Genomic DNA, 20,377 nt, shown 5'->3' with positions numbered 1-20,377 from the left:
AACAGTAACTACCTGGCTTAGTAGAGTCTAAAGGTGTAATAAAATAATACAGTGACTGAGCAGTGATAACAGCACACTGCTCTGCACTTAGCTACCAGCCTACACAGCAGTTTGGTAGAAATGACATGAGTTTTCTTGTCCTAGGAGACTGAAAGTACTGGAAATGGGGAGTGGTACATGCTTTAAGGACTGTGTCATCATTTTAAAAACAGGTTTTGAAGGGAAAGAACACAAGGCAAAAAGGTCACTTTAATAGTTTGGGTTTTTTTTAATGACTGTTTCTGTTGAATATTTAGTGATACAGTGGAATTGAGTTGATGTAGAAAATTGCTGAGTGCCAAACCTGGATGAAATAGAGGCAAAGAACCTCTCCTTTTCTGAATATGGTTTAGGGCGTACAGTCTGTTATTCTTATCATGTACCGTCATATGTGGGTAACCTAGGAGATCGCACATCTTTTGACTGTTTTAGAAAGCATGGCTAATGAAAAAAACATTATAACCACTGCAGCACTAATGTATTTTCAGAATAATATTGGTGTATCATATAACACATAAGAAGAAAGCAGTTCATAAAGTAGTAAATGAGTATTCTTCATCACGCTGCAGATGTTCCGGGCAAGTCTCAGGTGTGTGCTCCTTCAGCGGCTGCTTGGAAGAGACAAGTAGATATGACAGGCTGCCAAGAGGTATCAGCTGGGTGTGGGGTTCAGTGAGCCCCTGGGATTTGCACTCATTGTTAGCAAAAGGAAATAATGTAGTGGGTTTTCTTTGTAGGGAGAATATAGAGCATGTAAGTGCTGGAATTTTCCTGGCTTTTTATGCATTTAATTCTTATTTTAGGTAGCTCAAGTTGCAGTGTTTAGAAGCTCACAAGAGCTGGTTTATACTTGGAAGTGCTGTGTGTGAGTTTTCGGAAGAGAGGATATGAAGTTTATTAAGAAATAGCACCTTCAACTTTTTTATTGAATCTGTTTTGTAAGTAACATCAGTATGTACTTCTCCAATTAGCTACATGGTAATTTTAAGATGTACTTATTAACAAGCAGAATTTTGTATAATGCCAAAATGTTTTGTTATGTTCTTTTTAATAGCTGCAAACTGGCCTGTATGTTTTGCCCTGATGGTGTCATGATGACTCAGGTAGGGCTCAGGCTTGTGCAGGGAGCCAGCAAAAGGCAACAGGGTTCATGGCACCCAGGTCCTGTGCTCACCCTCTGTACAGCTGTGAATGTCACTTTTATACTTGCAAACCACTGCCGAATCTTGTCATGGTCTCAGAAGGCCAATCAGCACAGTGCCTTGGGGAAATCATCTTTTGCTATTAGATTCTTATGTAAAGTATGTTGAAGCCAGTGTCCTCCCAATAGGATATGTGCTTTTTGCTACTGGGGAGCGATAGCTCAGTCCCACTCTTGATGTGTTAAAATTGTGGTGGTTCTAGTTTTGACAAGTTCTTTTCTATTTAGGTGATTAAGTGCCAAGATTGATTATTAATAAGCAAGAAAAATTTGGTCACAGAGATAGTTCAGAAGAGTGATTCATGAAGTGCAAAACTCTGCGGTAATGCTCAGCCTTCTCCCAAATTCCTGATAAAATCTACTTTCTTCAGGCAAAACAAAATTCCTTATCTGGAAGAGACTGAAACAGCAGTTAGCGGAAAATGCAAAAGGCAACATGAAATCTGCATTTTTCTTTCCGTGCATACTTTTCATGTATATTTCATTAAAATATTTTCATATTTAATAGGTAAAATTAAAATTTGAAGTTACACTTAAAAAGTTATCACAGTTTTTGGCATCTAAGGATGGTGCCACATAATACAAAAATGGCCTTGAGAGGTGGCTGCTGACAAGAAAGCTCCAGTGAAGTTTCCATGTAAGTCTACGTGTGCCTCTGTGGATGGATAACTTTTCTCAGGAAAGTAGAAGTAGTTAATCTCCCTCAGTGCACGTTTTTCCATTAGGCATGCATTTTCAGTTCTGTCTTTGCTTATTGTTTGAACAGAGGTTTTGCAGTTTCAGTGCTCACAACCATCTGCAATTACAGGGACTAGTTCCTCTGTTATACCCTTGTGTGGTTCCAACACGGAGTCCTCGCACAGCATCGTGTACGATGGCAAAGGCCATATTTACCCATTTACTAGGGAAAGGGATCGACAGGTTGTTGTATAACTTAACTGACTGTGGACGGCAGAATTGCACATGAGAGATTAATGCTTAGATATTATTTTATTGTAACCTGGTTATGGTATTTGTGAAGTCTCAAGACAATTGAATTTGTGTTTAATATCCTCTGTTGCATGGTAGATATAAGAAAATGGTGTGACGCACATTAGTGGTTGGGTTTTTTTTCCTTTCCTATAATGGGTCTTCATTTATTTGTTCACACTGTAAACTGAAGTTGAAACTTTTGATTGCTTGGCTATAGTGAGTTACTATCCGTTTTGTGACCACTGGTTAAAAGCAAGAATGACCCATCAAGAAGTTTATAATAGAATAATTTTTTGTGCCTCCATTTACCTCCACTTTATAATTTAATGTGAGATTTGCAAGCTTGATCCATAGTTGTAAAATGATTCTGTGCATAACTGCAAAGCCTTAAACAGGTTCATTCAGTCCATGCTCAGAATGTCTTGCTGAAATCCACGGGGGTTCTGCTTTATTATCTTTCAAAGTGAAATTTGAAAGCTTTGTGGTTATTTTCTGAAGAAGGTTAATACAGGACAGAAGGTGTGCATACAGGACAAGGTATTATGTTCTAGAGTTCTTTACAGCCACATAGCAATGAAATTGGATGGGACCAGAGGGTGAACTCAGGCTAATCCTTGAGTACTGAGACACCTGTTTTCTCTTGTTTTTGACTGCCTCTTGTACTTGACTGCTTTTAAGACTGCAAAATGGGAAGGTGGCTACCCAGAGAAAAATCTAGGGTAAGCTATTCTGACCATGGCTGTATTCTGGAGGATTCTCTAGTAAAGAGGTGAGTTTGGGATGTATGAAGGTCACTTGCTGCTCTAGATCACTGGGCCCTGTGGATTTTGAGGTCAAGGGGCCCCTCATCAGAGGGAAGATAGGGAAAAAGATTTCATGTTTGGCAAGGAAGAAGTAATGATAAGATGGATTTACTTGGTTTGTGACCGTTTTGGAATTAAGAGGAAAAATATAGTTTCTGTTTGCATTCAAAGATGTAAAAATGTGTGTAACAGAGTTGGCTTCATCAACAAGACACTTGTCTAATTTGGAAAAAAAATCCAAACACATAAAATGAAATATATTTGAATTACATTTTTAACTGAATCGGTATAGCTTCGCTGACTTTGAAGAAGTTACTCCTGAGTTACACTGCTCTGACAGTGCAAAGTGTGACTGCTATGACTGAGATTATGTAAACTGTAATTACTTTAAATGAAGTTGGTAACTGGATTGGTAGCTCTGGGAAATTATATCTTGGGTTTCTTCAAAGATAAATTTTGAAGTGGTTGTGACAAGGCAGTCATCTTTCTATTATTGTTTTTTCAGACCTGTTCCAGAGATACACCTTTGCTGGAGCAAAAATTACCTAGTCTGTCTTCATAATACATCTTATATTTCTGTTGCGATAATAAAGATAGGTAACAATTAATGCAAGACTTGAAATGACTGTCAGCCTACGTGAGACTTGATGGAGACCTTCACAAAGAACTTCTTGATTGGTTGTCAGAGATAATTTTCATTTGCTGTCAAATCGGGCTGTATGCTAGCCTGCAGTGGCACCTGAATAGTCTTGTCTTAACTTGAGCAGTCTATGCTGAACAGAATATAAAAAAGACCATTTTAAAGAAGTTTCTGGATGATGCTAAGTGCAACAACTTTCAGACTGTGCATTTTATACATATTCCATGCTAAACTTATGAATGGTCAGTTTCTTCGTAGACATGCACACTGAGTTGTCTATTAGAAGGAATGCAGTATGCTGAAATGAAATTGAGCAACTTCTGGCTCTGAGTAGGTCTTTAGAGTTTCACGGAGCTGAAAATACTGTAGTGAAACCTTTTTCATTGACATTACGTTCCAGCCTCCTCTGTGCATACTGTTCCCCCTGACTCCAGGCAACTAGGGGTGCAATTGCTCATTCAGGCTGAAGTGGGTCCTACTGGGATTTGTAAAGGGGCTATGTGCCGTGTAGTCTGCAAAGGCTATTTCTTCTGATCTTGTGAAATGCAACGTCTTAAATTTGAGCAGACATGGTAACTGCTCTTGTCGTTAACTTTTAGGACAATGAGTGTATTTGTTTGCTGGCAAGAATCCCTTGCAACTACTACTTTATTTTTCTCATGCTGTTCTTTTTGTTGTCAACACTAGTAGTCAACATGTTATAATTCGGCTCCCACTCTGGGCAGGCTTCCTCCTGCATTTACTAAGAAAGTAAGCTGGCTGCAAAGATGGGATGTTAATTTTCATGGTTCATGTGAACTGTAGGACAGAGGATGAGATCAGTATGTTCTCACAATTGTCTTATCATGCCAGCATTTAATGATCCATTGAACTTTTTCCCTTGTGCTAAATACCACCAAAATAACATGTTTATTTTTCTTCCTTCTTATGGTGATGATAGTAGACAGAGTGAAAGTATCTTGCCTTCTCCACATGTTCTGGGCATTCACACACAAAAGAACATACCTTTGCACTCTGAAGCTGTAATTCCGTGCTAACCGCATTGTATCAGATCTCTGGAATGGAAAGAGGAAGAAAATGTGTACTTTTTTGCAGGTTTCTTTTTTAAACCAAAAGATCTTCAAATATTGCCAGTTCTGGAATGAGTAAGAATAGAAAATGAGCATCTAGTTTTCCATGGATCCCAAAGATTTGATTTGTTATTGTTCAATGATAAATAATAGATTTGGATTTATGTAATTTTTAAAGGGGATGGACATTTCCTTGTTAGTCAGTGACACCAGTCTGATTCTGCTCCCAAATGCAATCAAACAGATCTAATTCTCTCCCCTCCTGCCCTTCACCTCCAGGAGACTTACAGGTAGATATGGGTAAATTTTCCTAAGAAGATAATGCCAGAAATTTCTTCAATTATTTTTAAGTTTTATCTTTTCTTTTTTTTTCCCCAGTGATCATACTTGAGCCCAAACAACTTGCTTTTTTTAACTACCAGGTGTTGCAGTTTGGTTTTTGCAGAGCTCACAGATCCAAGTTTCTTTAGCAGGATTAATACTTTTATAGATTTGCATTTTGGTGCAAATATATTCTTGATGATTATCTGATAACAGTAACTAATGCACATTAATATTAATGACTTGATTTTTTTTTTTATTTAAATTATTCACATTTTCTTTTGCTTTTTAGAATTGAAGCAAAGGCTGAGGTAATTCTTCTGCCATCCTTTTGTTTTGTAAAGTATTTGTTGATTAAAATACTATTTATTTACTGGTGACTCATGGCGAATAAATCATTTACTCTGCTTGCAGTAGGTTAACAGTAAGTGTTGAAAGCTTTCAAAGGGATTAGTTTTTAATAGTTGCATGTCATTGTAGTTGTAGTTCTAGGGATAGAAGACTATTAGAATGGTTGTCTACAACTAAAAGAAAAGAAAAAACTTGTACTGTGAAGTGGTAGGGATGTGCTGTGTGGTGTTCTTTCTCTGCATGTAACACAGGAAGGGAATTGTATCAACTGTCTGTTATTCCCCTACGGTTCCATTGATTTCATTACAATTGTGGGAATAAGTCTGGAGTTGTTGAAAGCACAGTATTTAAAATGTATTTATTTACACTATAGTAGCTATGCTTGGAAAATAAACAGGTCAGAGCCACTGCTGTAATGTCAAAAGGTCAATTTTAGAGGCAAAGCAAAATTTGCAGGTCAGCCGTCTGTACCTTGGGACTGCGGCTCAGTCCAGCACAAAGGTGGGCTGTATCCTAAGCAGGTAGGGGACCAGTGTGTGCAGCTGTGCACAGCGGTGCAGGAAGGGAAAGCTCCCTGTGCTTGCCAGGGGCTGCCACCCTCCTCTCCCTGTGGGCAGGTGATGGTGGTAAAGGAAATACCGTTTTGTCCTCCTGTGTCTTGTTATAGGGCTGTGTTTTTTCAAAATACACGTACAAAACTTGAAGCAGTTAAAATGAGAAGATTGTTTGGACATTAGCAAAAGCACTGAGCAGCATCTCTGCGTGCTGCCAGGTGGCTGCAGGAACCGTGCCTGACCGCAGCTGCTCCAGCTGGGGTGGCAGCGGGCTGAGCCGGCTGCGGAGCAGGCAGTCCGGCTGCCAACTGCAAGGGTGAGGCGGTGAGAGTGGGAAATCCCATAAGTGGGGAAAACCCCTGCTGGATCTGCCTCAGCTGGTGAGGCGCCTGGTTTCGTGCCCCCTTTTCTGGGTGGGAAGCACTGTGGGGATGGAGCGAAGAACCCGTGAGTGGCCATGCCCCTTCTGCCCAGCTGTGCGGCCAAGGCAGGGGCTGGGTAAGCAGCACTGTCTGCTGGCTGGGAAACAAGCTGTTGGTCTGTAGCAGGCAAAGAATGTTTTTTCCCCATTTATTTGACTCGGGATGTATAATAAGTATATTCTTGTATATAACGATGAGCACGTATCTTCTCTTCCTGATCACATTTCCCCCATTGCAGATACTCTACTTCTGCAGTGTCATAATCTCATTTAAATAAGCATAACTGAAGCACAGGTGTTAACAAAAGTTAATTTACATTTTTAATGGGGGGGTGTGTGCACAATGTATGCGTGAGTCCTGATAACAGTAAACTTTTCTTTCCCAGACCCAGATTTAGGACCTTTTTTGGTGTCAGATTTGAAGTGTTTTGCTGCGAGTTGTCACCTGCGCTGTAATTTAAAAATCCTTTACGTGGTCTTGTGATGGAGCACCCTGGAAGACTAAGGAGGAAGAAGCATGAAAAATTTTTTCAATCTATTCTAGGCAAATACTTATAGTGGGTGCTGTGACAACATCTCCTTCGATCCACTTCTATCCAAAATGATTGCTTGCAGGTACCCCAAGGGGTGTTGTGTGGGGGGAGCCCAAGGAGAGCTGGAGCTCTGGCAGGAGCCAGACACCCAGCCGTGATTTGCCAGGTAGAGCCACCAGATCACGTCCTTCGCACCCCATCTTGTGCTCAACAGTGTTCTGGGTCCAAAATCTGTTGGGTTTTATTCGCTGAAAGGAATAGGGGGCGGGGGGGGGGGGGGGGAAGTACAGAAAATATATGTGTGTTTTCTCTGGCATGTTGTGGGTCAAGCTGGGAACATGGAAACCTAGCTCTAGTCCAGAACTTCCTGCCCTCTCCTTAAGTCTTCCTTAAGAAAAACGTAGGAAAATAATCTTACTAACTTGACATTTTTGATTGCTTTGATGCTAATGTCATTGCCTGGGTACATAGAAATAACATCTGGTGGAAACTTTTTTTTGTGAAAACTTTCTCTTTAGCTCTTTAAAATGCCATTGTCAAGCAGAAGAGGCCTAAATTCCATTTGCTGTAAAAATAATGGACAGGAATATATTTTACATGTGTATTTTTTTATTGTTATTTGCTGAGCACCATTAATTCTGCAATGCAGAAGTACAGTTCCATGATCATGTGTGAAACTGAGGGCAAAGGGAAACAAGAGTGTTTATCTATTTCTTAATTTCAGACTTTTGCAAAAGATAAATCCCAGTTATCCAATCTGAATGGGAAAAAATTTGGTAACAGTAACCAAATATTTAGTGTCCAAGTTGAACTTTAAACTGAAATTTTCATAATGGCATATGCTTTTTGGAGGATGAATGAGTTCTGTGTTGCATCTGTGGATGAACACTAGATTCTTAAGACTTTTATATAGCATTACATGTGAGCTGATATTGGACGTATAAATTTCCACATTGTTTTATAAATGTGTTATGAGTATTCTTTTGAAAGGGTTGCTCAAGTGGCTCATACAGAGGTCAGAAGATTAAATTCTCTCTCCATTTGGAGATCCGATACCTCCATCTGATATATGTGATTATCATCTCTTGAAAAGATTTTCAGCATGTTTTTAATTTAAAGCCAAAACAAAACTTAAAGGTTGGTTAGTGGGCAAATAATACTGCCTGATTTATTTTTTTTTTATTTACATCTGTAGAATAAAAAACCTAACAGTGGAACTTAAAAACAAGCAAGATGAATTAAAAAGTGTGAAAAATGATTTGCTCTATTTCCAAGAAGAAAAGGAAGCTGCCTATAAGCAATCACAAGTGCTCAGGTAAGAACCCAAAAAGAAATGCTGATATTGGGCCTCCTGTGAACATGCAAATGTAACCAGAAAATATCAGTGCTGATTGCTGATGTTATTAGCAACAGGATAAGTTCTTCACAAATTTAAAAGCAGTAATTAACACTTAAAAGCAAGTGAGTACCGCTTGCTTGTAATGTATTGGAAATACTGTATTTCTTATATATATTTTTTTATAAAGAGTCAACATAAGCTTGGATGTATAGCCATTTAAACATGCCAAATTCTTAATTAAAAAGTGATCGTACAATTGTATAGTTGTCTTCATTTAGACATGTAAGTTTTAAATCAACATTTAGAAGGGAAAAAGTTGGTATTATAAATATATCCAATATACAGCATATTTCATACACTAAATTATTGGAACCCAATATAGTATAAATTATCGTATAACAGAAAAGTAGTTGTCAAGTTTACTTTAGTTCTGAAGTTTACGAAGAGTATTGTGTCATTTTAAAAATGTACATCTGGTATTGCTTTTCTGTCTTGCAGAAATACATTGGAACACCATTGTTCAACTCTGAACAAGGCTGTCTCACTATTTCCTTTTATTAGAAGTGAACTGGACAGTATTAAAGAAGTAATCTCCAGTAACCTGGAGAACTGGGCTGCGATGAAAGAAGAAATTTTTCTACAAATAAAAGCCGTTAGCAAAGAAGCTTTGACAGGTAAATAATCTCGCAGTAATTTTGGGCAAGATGAAATATTTTTTTGATAGTTTAGTGTAACACAGTAAATTAGAATGTAAAATTAACTAGGTAATTTCTAATTCTGATATTAACTTGTCCAGATCTGAAGCATTAAAAGACCCTATCTACTGCTGCAGCACCATGTGAACTGAGCTGAAGTCAGTCCTGTTCCTACCGGATTAGCATGTTGGAACACTTGTTCAGTTAGCAAGTCGGACTGAGATGGAAGTAATATAAAAACTTACCATGATTTGAAACATAAATAATATACTTACTAAGAGTATATGGATATGATTGCAACACAAATACCTGGAGATATTTTAATCTGTCTTGTGTCTCCTATTGCCATTTTTTTACACATGCTGGCATACACATGCTATACAGCAATGATAAAATATCCTTCTGTGTTGCTGCTTGAGGGTCCTGCAGTGCTGCCTCCCTGTCCCATGGGCAGGCTGCACCTCTCCCCGTGACCAACCTACTGATGTACACGTCAGGTTGCCTTGAGTACAATTTGAGCCACTGTGTACAAGCAAACCTGCACCCAACATGTAGCAATTCCTCCCTCCTTCCATTCCTGAATAAGAATGAATCATACCCAAATACAGCTGTCTTTTTCTGAGGGGTCTTTGGGTTTGAAAGAGGCATGGAGCAGCCCATGGGCCGAGAATAATTCACTTGGCCCACAGCCTGGTTCCCGATCAAACAAGGGCAGCCTTCAGGAAAAGAGAAGCTGGGAGCAAGTCACAACTGATGGCTTGTTCGTGAAGGTCATGGCCAGCCCTCAGGCTGGTGGTCAGGCTTGGAAACTCAGATTTATCCTTGAATACCATTTCTGCTCTGCCTCAGTTAAGAGATTAGTTTTGCTGAGAAAAGTGTGCAGTAGTATAATTATAGACTGTAACATCCAGAGCATCCAAACAGACCCTGTGCTGACTTTTGCAACTTGAATGGCCTTTGGACATAATTTTCGTATATTTATTCCTTTCCTTATAGTTTTTCAGTGTGCTCTGTGTGGGTGAGTTCATGAGCTGCTGTTTGCTCTGGAGGCTGGTTTTCTCAGGATTATAAGGTAGCAAGGAACCAAGTGAGGTGTTGTCATGCCATTCTGTCCTCGTGAGGAGTATAAGGGCATGGTGGGCGATGTGCACCTCCCAGATGACTGCTGGTGAAACTGTGTGAAGTCCGGTGCAAATTCACAGCTTAAGTGAAACCTGCATGTGCAGAGTATCTCAGAAAATATGTAGCTTCATTTTAAATAATAGCTCCCCAGTAGCTTTTGCTTCCTGTGAAATTAGAAGTAATTTTTAATGTTTTCAATGATTGCTTTGTTCAGACTGGGAATAAATAAGTGGGCAGCTGTGCTGCAGGAGCGAGTAGGCACGCATCCCACTGAGCCAGCGCCTGGGTTCAAACAGAGAGTTTGGGGCATCCTGAACCCAGGCAGCAGAGCCCAGAGGGTTGAAGCCTTGCCCGCTGAAGATGAGCGTGACCGGAAAATCACTCTTTAGTATTCAGGTTTTGTAAGAACAATTAATTTAAATGTCAGTGTCAATATCACACATTTTGATTCATGACTTCATCTTCTAATTAGGCTGAGCACAGAAAGTATTTTATGTCCCTAAGGATTCCCCTTTTCCTGTGCTCATTCTTTGCCTACTTATTGATAATAAAGGGAATATGAACGTGCATTTCTGCAGACATCTTCATGTTCAAAGGGTTTCATAACATTTTAAGACTTCTTTTCTGGAAGTAGTCTTTGGGTTTTTTGTTGTAATGCTGCAAATATATAGAATGTCTGTATGGAAGTGGAAATGAAGCCTTTCACGTTCTTTTAATGATTATATGTACCATTAGGCATGCTATATATCCCCAGCTGCATTCAACATATCCCACTGAGAATAATGCCACACTGTGCATATTATATACATCCTTAAATCTAGCTTTCTAAATCAAAACAATTTAGTCACACATTATTTTTTCTCTTTTTTCTTTTCTTTTTTTTCTGCCTGTGAGTGCCGTTTAAAAGCTTTTATGTTCTGTTTTATGAGTTGTTCATTATTAACATATGGTAATATATCAACATACAGTCTTTTTATTATTATTTTACCTTACTGTTTTTGCAACAAGCTTTTTGGAACTTGTTTTCCATTCAGATTTTGAGAATAAAAATGTTACATGAGGTGCTACTCTTTATGCCTAAGCCAGTTTTCTTGATTAGTTTGAAAACTGCTTATAAAAGCCCTTGTATATGTACATTATTGAGCCTTGGTTAATTAATGGCAAGTAGAAAGAAGTATAAGAACTTAAAATCTTTTAGTATTTCCATAATTTAGGCTAACAAATTGATTTCAGTGTGGACTAGTTGGGAAAGATTGTAGACAATGAAAATATTTGCACCACAAAGAACTTAAAATTTGCATGTGAGCAGCATATAAAACATCTGAAATAGCTGACTTGACAATAGAATTAGGCTTCATCTAACTTGAACATTGTCATTATTACTGTAGATAACAATGGTAAGTTCTTTGGACAACTGGACATTTCGGGCTGTAGTTGGAGAAGGTGTAAAAAAGAATTGCAACTACTTCTGGAAATGTTCAAATGCAGTCATCAAGGATAACTGAACTCAGGAGAAAATATGAAAATGTATGAGACCCACTATACTCCACCCATGATTTACTTATTTACCTTGTGGTAAAAACCTACCTGGGAAACTTCCTTGGGACTGCTGCTCTTCCATGTTGAAGAACTGATGAAAGACAGTGACAAAGCCTGTCTTTTATATAATGAAGATGCACTTTTTGATTACTTTAACAGCAGTAGTCATCTAAGGAGTGAGAAAGTAAAACGTAATACACATGTCCAAACATCTTCTGAACTAAAAGTTTCAAATTGAGCTTTAGTAGAGGCTAACCCCCTTGAAATTAATTTGAGAAGGTATCAAAATGAGTCTGCAATTGTTTTTGTGTGTCGGGAATGGTTTTTGTATCTTAAGATAAATGGCTTGGATTCAAATATTTCTGTAAACTGTTGTTATTTCATTTGGAATATATACATGTATTTCAATTTGATTTTGTGATCTTAGAGGAAATGCATATTATTGCTTACAATAAAATTTCTATTATTTGTCAATAATATGTGTTTGGGTGAGCACAAGTTATCTGTGCAAAGAAGTGTGGCACAAAGCACTTCTTTTGGCCCTCTACGTTATCAGCAGAAGTGTTGCTAATATATGTGGCTTATGCTGATCCATACCCAAACTAGGCTTACAGAATGCTGAAGTCCTGAGGTCGTAAATCAGGTGGAATGCTTTTTAGTGAAGACGATAAATTTGACAACAGTCTATATGATTTATTTTTCCTCCTTAGAAATACCCAAACTAAATCAAAGATTAGCAAAATCCCAGAGAGAGAATGAATGCCTCCAAGAAAAGGTAAAACATCTGACGCTGGTGGCTGACACGGTTGAGCTGAAAACTCAACAACTTCAAACTTCACTTCAGCAAGGGAATGAGCTACAAAGCAGATGCCGTGAACTACAAAAGGAAACATTAGGTAAGAGAATTTTGACATTTCAAGCAAACTTCCAAGTAAAATGAAATGCAAAAAAAAAAAAAAGTGTTTTTAGAAGCACTGAAGTTGTGGCTTTTGGTGTGAAAGCATTCAACAGCCCAACTCCGGCACTACTTTAATATTTTAATGTGGATGTTGTGCAGTCAGAAAGACAGTATGTTATTCTGAGGAGCCTGTTACCCTGCTGGGAACGTGAGTCAGATGAGCTGGGGGGGGGGGGGGAAGGGAAGGAAGGAAGGGAGGAAAACAATGAGGGTGGTGGTAATACAGTTCTGCTGTTACTTGTCAATGTTATGTAAAACATCAGGAAGAAGGCTTTGAGATTAAAAGAAACGCTCTCATCTTGAGTAGAAGGGCAGGAAGGATTTTTGGCTATCAGCAACAGAACTGAAAAGTAGGTCAGGCTAAGCCAGTCTCTTTTCTCATAGATTCATTAAACTTGAGACTGTCTAATGATTTACTCCTGGTAGTGTCTCATCTCAAGAATCTGGAGAGTCCTTTTGAAAACTGTAAGAGCAGTGATAGCACTTGAAATTAGAATATATTGTGAGCTCTGTTGAAACAACAACTCATTACAAAAAGATTATTTATATTAGCATCTCCTGAATCTCTTTTCTCTTTAAAGCAGTATTACATCTGTAGTGTTGGCTCAGAGACATTTTAAGACCTTGAAAACACATAGAGGTTGTGTTGCTCTGGGCACAGTTTTGAGTCATCAAATTGGCACAGCAATTACCATGCTGCCTTATGCACAGTATGTAATGTCAAATTTAAACCAGTGGGTCTCAGTGCTAGTTGTGATGAAGGAATTTCACTGATCCTTCAATGCCACTGATAACATCAAACGTGAGACTGCAAAGTAGAAGACAGCAGATGACACCATCCAATGAGTTAGTAACCTATGTTGCTAAGACCAGTCTTAATTTTTGTCATTGTATAACGATGCTGTTAGGAAAGCTTCAGCAGCAATGGGTAGAAATGAGCAGGTAAGTCTACATCATTTTCCAGACAGTGTCAATATAAGAAATAGACTTAACATATCTTCCTCTTTGTGGTATTTATTCAAAAACCTAACTTTAAATGAATGCCAAATCAGTTAGATTTTGCTCTGACGAGATTCTTCTGTGTACTGTTCACAGCATCCACTTTTTTCTTTTTCTTTCTTTTTTTTTTTGTTGTTGTTGTTGTTTGGTTTTCCTTGTTGGGAAGCACTAAGTGTTCTGGTATCTCAAAAACTTGCCCGTGATATTTTTTGGTAGGCTCATCGTCTGATTGTAGCTACCTCTTCTTACTTAGTCCCCTGTTCAGAGTAAACTCTGGCAGGCAAGATTTAGGGAGAGGGTTGCCTTACAAGCGTTTAGCTGCCAGTCTTTAGCCACAGTAACTCATCTTGAAGACCTGAGGAAACAGAAAGAAATGCGTCAATTCTGTTAAGATTTCCTTTTTCAAAACAGTCTTGAACACATCGTTGGATAGTGTGAAAACTTGTGCCTTTTGGCTTGTATGTAAAATCACTAGAAGAGATCTTTTAGGAGACATGAAATAAAATGCTGGTAGTACATCTATGGTATCTGCTGTGTTGATTTTTTTTTTTTTTGCAAGAAAAGCAAACAATCTCAACATTATGTGTACATTACATATATATATAATATGTATTGGAGACAAGTGCCTGGGTAAAAAAAACTAAAAAAAAAAATAAAAAAGCCAGAATCCCAAATAAGCTTAAAATAATGATGCTAGAAAAGACTTACGCTGAAGTAACCTTAGACGTTGAGCTGAGAAGCTCTTAATGTACGAGAAATCACTCAAGCAGTTAGTATCACTCAGGAGGTAGCCAAGGCGACTGGCCCAAAACCAGCATTAGCGCTGCAGATCCTAGGATAAAACCTACGGCAATGATTTATTGCCGTTGATTAAGCTTTTCTTTCTCTGCTCATAGAGTAGAAAGAAAGTTTGTTTGGTCTTTAGTGTGGTCTTGTGCCATGCACCGAAACTGTCTGTAAGTTCATTTGTACAGCAATTTGGGTATTCTACTCCAAGTGCTGATAATTGCAATGATTTACATGTCACTTTGATTGTCACAGATACTCTGTTCAAAATCTATGCACCAGTGTTTTGTTACATGCTCCTTGTGTGCTTACTGTTTTGGTCACACTGTTGTATTTTTTTAAGCAGTGTACCTAAAATCTCTTTTGCCCTAATACTTGGCTTTCTTTGGTGTTCAATATAACCAGAAAACTTATTTCCATTTTCTTTTTAGGAATATTTTATCTTCTATCTTTGTATAGTTAGACAAAAGTAGTGATAAGTCATAAACAGTTAGATCACTTATTATTTTCCTTTCTCTGGAAACCTGAGATACGGCAATTTTCAAAATGGGTCTACCACCTGCCTGCCTTGAGGAAAATATAATTAAATTTGACGTGCTTTTTTTTTTTGGTGGAAAAATTAGTCAAAATAAAATCTCAATGCAAAAATAGCTCCTTCTCAAGTATACTTTGACATTTTATTTGTGTTGAAAAGTGTTTAAATTTTTTTTGTATGAGATTAAAACATCATGGATGATACCAGTTAAGTTGTCAGTGGTGGTGTGCAGGCTGTTGTAGTTCCTTAGGAACAGTCCTTTGTACAGTTTCCAGAACTGTAGATTTTATAAGATGCCACGTTCAATATAACTCAGATGATTTTGTGCATTACTGAGTTAATTTTTTCCGGTGAGGTGGTGGTGTGTGGGCAAGTGAAGCAGTCTGTGAATTCAGTAGTTCACAGGCATTGGTGGGAGCTGGAATGTTGGCACTTGCTGTTGTAGAAAGTCTGAAGTCCATTTAATTCAGTATCCTGTCTGGTGTGGCTCAAAGGAAGGAGCAGAGCAATTATAGGATAATCTATCTTCCTTAACATGTCTCATCTTGATCTAAGGCGGCCTTGAGCCTAATAAGACAACCTTTTAATCTTTGAAGTACGTGGTTTAGTATCATAAGATATTTGTATTGTTACATTTATGCTGATACGAAAACTACCCTTGGTTAGGGTTCCTGTTTCAGTTTTGTAAAGCTGTTTGCTTCAGAGGTTCCTGTAATCAGTGAGTTCGTGGTTTGTTCACATGCACTGTAAAAATAACTTCTTTTCACTTTTGCCCACCTTCAACTCCATGGAGAATTGCCTTGTTCTTATGTTAGAAAACCAGAGAAAGATGCTTGCAGTCTGTAGTTTGGTTTTGGGTTTTTTTGGAAGATACTCAGTCTGTTATAACTTTTTTGTGATGCTTGCATGGCTTTCTGGTTCATCTTCTCAAAATCTGAATTTACTTCCCTAGGTTGGCATGTTGCATCAGACCATCACATCAAACAGGTATATTTAGGTTCTAATTTCTTGCCTTTAATTGATATGCATAATTTAGGACAATAACTATAGTGTATCTATGAGTACCACATCATGAGCTAGCTCACGTAAACCATCTCTACCTTTTGTGCCGGCAAAATCTGAGTTTACAAAGAAATGCCTGGTCTAGAGACCCTATTCTGGTCTGTGGATTGTCAAGGATTTTTTAAAGTATTGCTGTATAAGAAATCAAGATTGCTCAACACTTCCTGTAAGATGACTGCTGGTTTCAGTGACTTAGAATACTGCCAAACTTAACTAATCAATTATTTTTCAATATTAATTCCAGTAAAAGTGATAATAGCTTTCACAAGGGTGGGATGGCTGGAAAAGTCATTGAATTTTGTATAAATCTTACACTGCAAAAATTTTGTTGAAAACCCCATGAACCCTCTGCTCTCTGAAAAAGAGCTCTGAGACAGGTTTGACAGTGTTCTTGACATAAAGGACCAAGTTAAACTGACTAATAAGCCTTTGAAAACATTGACTAGATATTTGTTGGTGTGGTGACTAAGCTCTCTGTGATTTTGATTGATGAATCTCCAGAATACAAAGGCCTGGCAGCACTTTCCCAAGCCTCGCTTGTTCTGGGGCGCTGGGCAGGAGGACAGAAGACAAGGGGGCTGCCACTTGCTGCGCAGCCCGTGCTGCACCTGCCGAGTGCCCTGGCCGCTGGGTCAGGGAACAGCCTGGATGGGGCAGAGGCCAGGGCAGGAGCACATAGGCTGGGACGTGTGACGAGGCTATCTGGGAACTTGGCTCGCTGGCTGCTCTGTAAATGAGCTGAGGAGCACACGCTGAGCAGTGAAATGCCAGTCCCAAATAGCTGGAGTGCTTTCATCCCATGTGGTGACAGACACAGGAGTCCTGGGCAGGGGGAGGAAATAACAGGATGCAATTATATCCTGAACGAGTATTTTGTAATGCATAGTTAATAAAACATGAAGAAGCAGCTGATATTTTTGTATGTTTGATTGCAGCACTTAAACACAGTCACTAGTGCAGTTTGAGTGTTGCACTGTGTGTATCTTGCCCTGCATCCTAGCCTGCACGCTGTTGTTCTTCAGTGAGAAGCATGATGGTGCCTGGCATTTCACTGGAGCAGCTCAAAGGTGTCAACAGCAGTGGGACTGCAAAGTGTCCTCTCCTCCTGCTATCCTGGCACCTTAGTCTCACACAAACCACAGCTCACTTCCAAACCTGTGCTGTCGCAAGGAGCTAACGTTATTTACCAATACCAAAAGAAAGGTTGATGAAAGTCTCCCCTTTACCTGCTTCTGATGAAAATTTTACTCTGTCCCCATAAATTCTGTGGATTTACATCTGTATCAGCACCACTGCTTGATTATGCTTCTACTTTTTTTTTTTTCTGTGCCACATTCGTGGTTTAAGAAGCTGTATGTTGTAGTTCTGTAGCAATAGGATCAAATACCCCTCTGATGGCTGGATGTTTGAGACTGACCGGTGCCACGTACTGGAATTTGTGGACATGCCTCCTTTTGCCTTTATTTCTTCCATCCTGCCTCAGGGTGCCTCCAGGAGTGAGCACTTGCTACTTTTCTTCTGAACAATATTAACAAGACTTGCTTATAACCTAGTCAGCTTGTTGATCTCTGTAGGGAATTGCAATATAGATGAATATAAACACTGTTAACTTTCCAAAATTACTGCTGTCATCCAGAATCCTTCTCTGAGGTAATTTGGGGAGGACGCTTGTGATTCAGCTCTCACCAGTTATGCTGGTTTTGTAATTCAGTATTAATTTGAGCAACTATAGAGTTCTGGTTTTGATGAGAAAAAAGCTTGGGATTTATTGAACTAAATTATTATTTTTCACTTTGATGTGACACAGCTGAAAGTGAAGGCATGAAAGAAGCCTAACTGTTAGAATATTCTGAAAAAGTTTTATCCATGCGTATATCTTTATTAATTGTTTTCCACTGCTAGCATTGATAGGAGACCTAGCCAAGAACTAACATCTATGGTTTTGTTTTGTTTTGTGGTTTGTTTTTTTTCCTGTCCACTTCAAAGGAAGCTACTTGTTTATGTTTATAAAGAGATTTGAAAATGCACAGTGCTCCACAGAGCTGCTCCGTCCCTCAAGAAGTCTGTGAAGTGCACTGCCACATTCCTTCTCTGCTCACTCACCCGTTTAAAATACATTTCCAGAGAAGAGGGATTTGAAAAAGAAAACAAAAGAAAAGGCCGTATGTAACTGGTTCACTGAAAGTTATCTCGGTGGTTAGTGTGACTGGATCTCAGGCATCCCAGTGGTGTAATACTTGAGCAGAAGGGTCACTGTGATGGCTGCTTATCACGCTGTGCTGTGTGACTCACAATTTCCTTATTTTGCACATCAGGCTTCTTTTTTAAACTGTGTATAATAAAACTTGAAGTAAGAGACATTTTATGCAGAAAACACAAGTAAAACTTCATATATGGAATTCATACAGAATATTAGGATTCTGCAAAATCTTAATGAGCAGCTAAAGTATCAGCTAAGCAGGCTGATGTTTTATGTGAGGCATTTTTTCTAATTCATAAAAATAAATTTTAAAAGTAGCGGTTATTTCATAATAAATCAGTTATTAAGTAGCAGTGTGGATGTCCAGAAGGAGATTTCAAGGCAGAAAGGACGCTAGCTCAGGCATTTTTAGTCTACCCTTCCTGAGTAGATCAGTAAAACACAAATCCGTATGCATTTGAAGAGGTATGTCTCTATGGAACTCACTGCTGGATTGGGGTAATAAAGCTGGCTAATGCACCAATGATAAAAATGCTTTCTTTGAAATATAAAACATGATTTTCTTCACGAAACAGGCATCTAATATTACATGAGTTTGCCACTGTATTAAAATAAAATAGTGCAAACTAACAATTGCCTCACTTGATCTTAGTGAAAATCAATTCCAGTTAGTGGATTTCTATCGTATAAAGTCAATGTGTAGGAAATCAGACAGATTTAGAGTGTCCATGGCTTGGGGGGTGGGCGGGTGTATTAGTGTTTTGGTTTTGTTTGCTGCTTTTTTACCCACAAAGTATTTTGCAGCTGATTTCCCTCTCCAGTGCTGAAATAGTTCAATGCTTCAGAAAAAGAAAAAAACCCCAGCTACCAGGATTTGTGATTTACATGTTCTGAAATAATTTTCGTTTCTGCAGCCGATATTTTGAAGATTCATGTTTTGTGTGTTTATCATAGAATTGTAAATTGTTGAGTATTTCATATGATAGCAGTCATTTGCCAAAGCTGAAACTAAGCATTCGTTTCTACTGTTTTTTCTTCGTTCCTGTGCTTTTCATGTCTTTCCAAAGATTGTCTTTGTGAGTTAGATTTTGCCAAAGAGGTGAATTTGAGTGCTGGTTTCGTACCACTTCTCAGACTCACAATGTGTCATCCAGTTAGCTAGAGATGACAGGTCTTGAAAAATGCTCAATGCAGGGTAAGGTCTGGTGAATAATTGTCTAATCAAGTAGACTCAAAAAAAGAAAAATCAATAATGCCTTGCGATAGGGTCTTTGTATTCTTAGGGTTGGGAGCAGCAGAAGAGCTGCAATAGCACATGCTTCTAGAAGAGAGGAGCTGATATCTGTGCTTTCAATTTATTTTTTTTTTTATTACCAGCCAAACCCTTTCCTCCACTTAATCACAGATACAGAATAATTTGTTGTCACAAAGTTATTGTGGTTTTTCTTCAGCCCATTTACAGTTACAGGTTTAGCTCTGTATGGGATTAAATTGCCAGCTATGCACATGAAATCTGTCTTTAAATCGTTTGATGCTACTGCTTCATAGGCTACTTAAGTTACTAAATATAAACTTAGCAGTGGTCTGCTGACATAATGAGGCTAATGAGAGGTGATTGAAAAATGTAGGCAGCTGTAGGAGTAGCTGGGTAGTTTAAGTGGGGAATGTTAGCAACTCTTCATGGAAAGAAGGAGCAGTATTTTCATCTAAATGAAGTGTCTTTAATGACATTTTAAAGACTGCTTTGAAGAGCTTTGAAAATCCAAAGAGAGAATAGTTTCCTGTAGTTTTAGGTAGGCTGCAGTTCAAATATCCACTATTTATACTACAAGTACTGTTGAGAATTTTTTTTAATTAATTCCAGCTGCGGTACTAAGAATTTGAAGGGTGAGAGCTGGGGAATGCAGTGTTGGTGTTTGAACAGAATGTGACAAATGGGTTAGATGAAGCAATGGCTCATTAACGCTTTTCAGCAGTCTCTTAAAGTGAGAGAGGAAACAGATGGATATGATGGAAAGAATAGTGTCCTAGTTCTCTTCAGCTAGGTGTTGGGATAAGGCTGTGTTTGAATATAATTTAGTTACAAAGGACCCCATTTTGCTGCTTGAGAAAAATCAGGAATCCATGTTAAAGGAAATATATTTATTATATTTTGTTTCATGTGCTTGGCCTAAACAGTAAGGGGAAAAAAAAAATAAATCTGTCTCCAGAGAAAATTAAGGTCAGAAGCTCCATTT

The 20,377-nt window shown here is 38.5% G+C and overlaps 1 protein-coding gene across 4 annotated transcripts in view; it reads left to right on the top strand.

Moving 5' to 3' along the window:
- The window catches only part of LEKR1 (leucine, glutamate and lysine rich 1), a 59,637-nt gene that overhangs the window by 15,900 nt on the left and 23,360 nt on the right, over nt 1-20,377 (top strand). For all 4 annotated transcript variants that reach the window (XM_027806631.2, XM_027806634.2, XM_027806633.2 and 1 more), the window contains exons 3-5: nt 8,101-8,220; nt 8,743-8,918; nt 12,311-12,496. In XM_027806631.2, the coding sequence (XP_027662432.2) occupies nt 8,101-8,220; nt 8,743-8,918; nt 12,311-12,496 (482 nt within the window). The remainder of the gene's footprint in view (nt 1-8,100; nt 8,221-8,742; nt 8,919-12,310; nt 12,497-20,377) is intronic.

The sequence above is a fragment of the Falco cherrug genome, chromosome 11 (genome assembly GCF_023634085.1).
Source record: "Falco cherrug isolate bFalChe1 chromosome 11, bFalChe1.pri, whole genome shotgun sequence".
Lineage (NCBI taxonomy): Eukaryota > Metazoa > Chordata > Aves > Falconiformes > Falconidae > Falco > Falco cherrug.
Note: the sequence above shows the minus strand (reverse complement) of the source record. Positions and strands in the feature narration are given on the sequence as shown.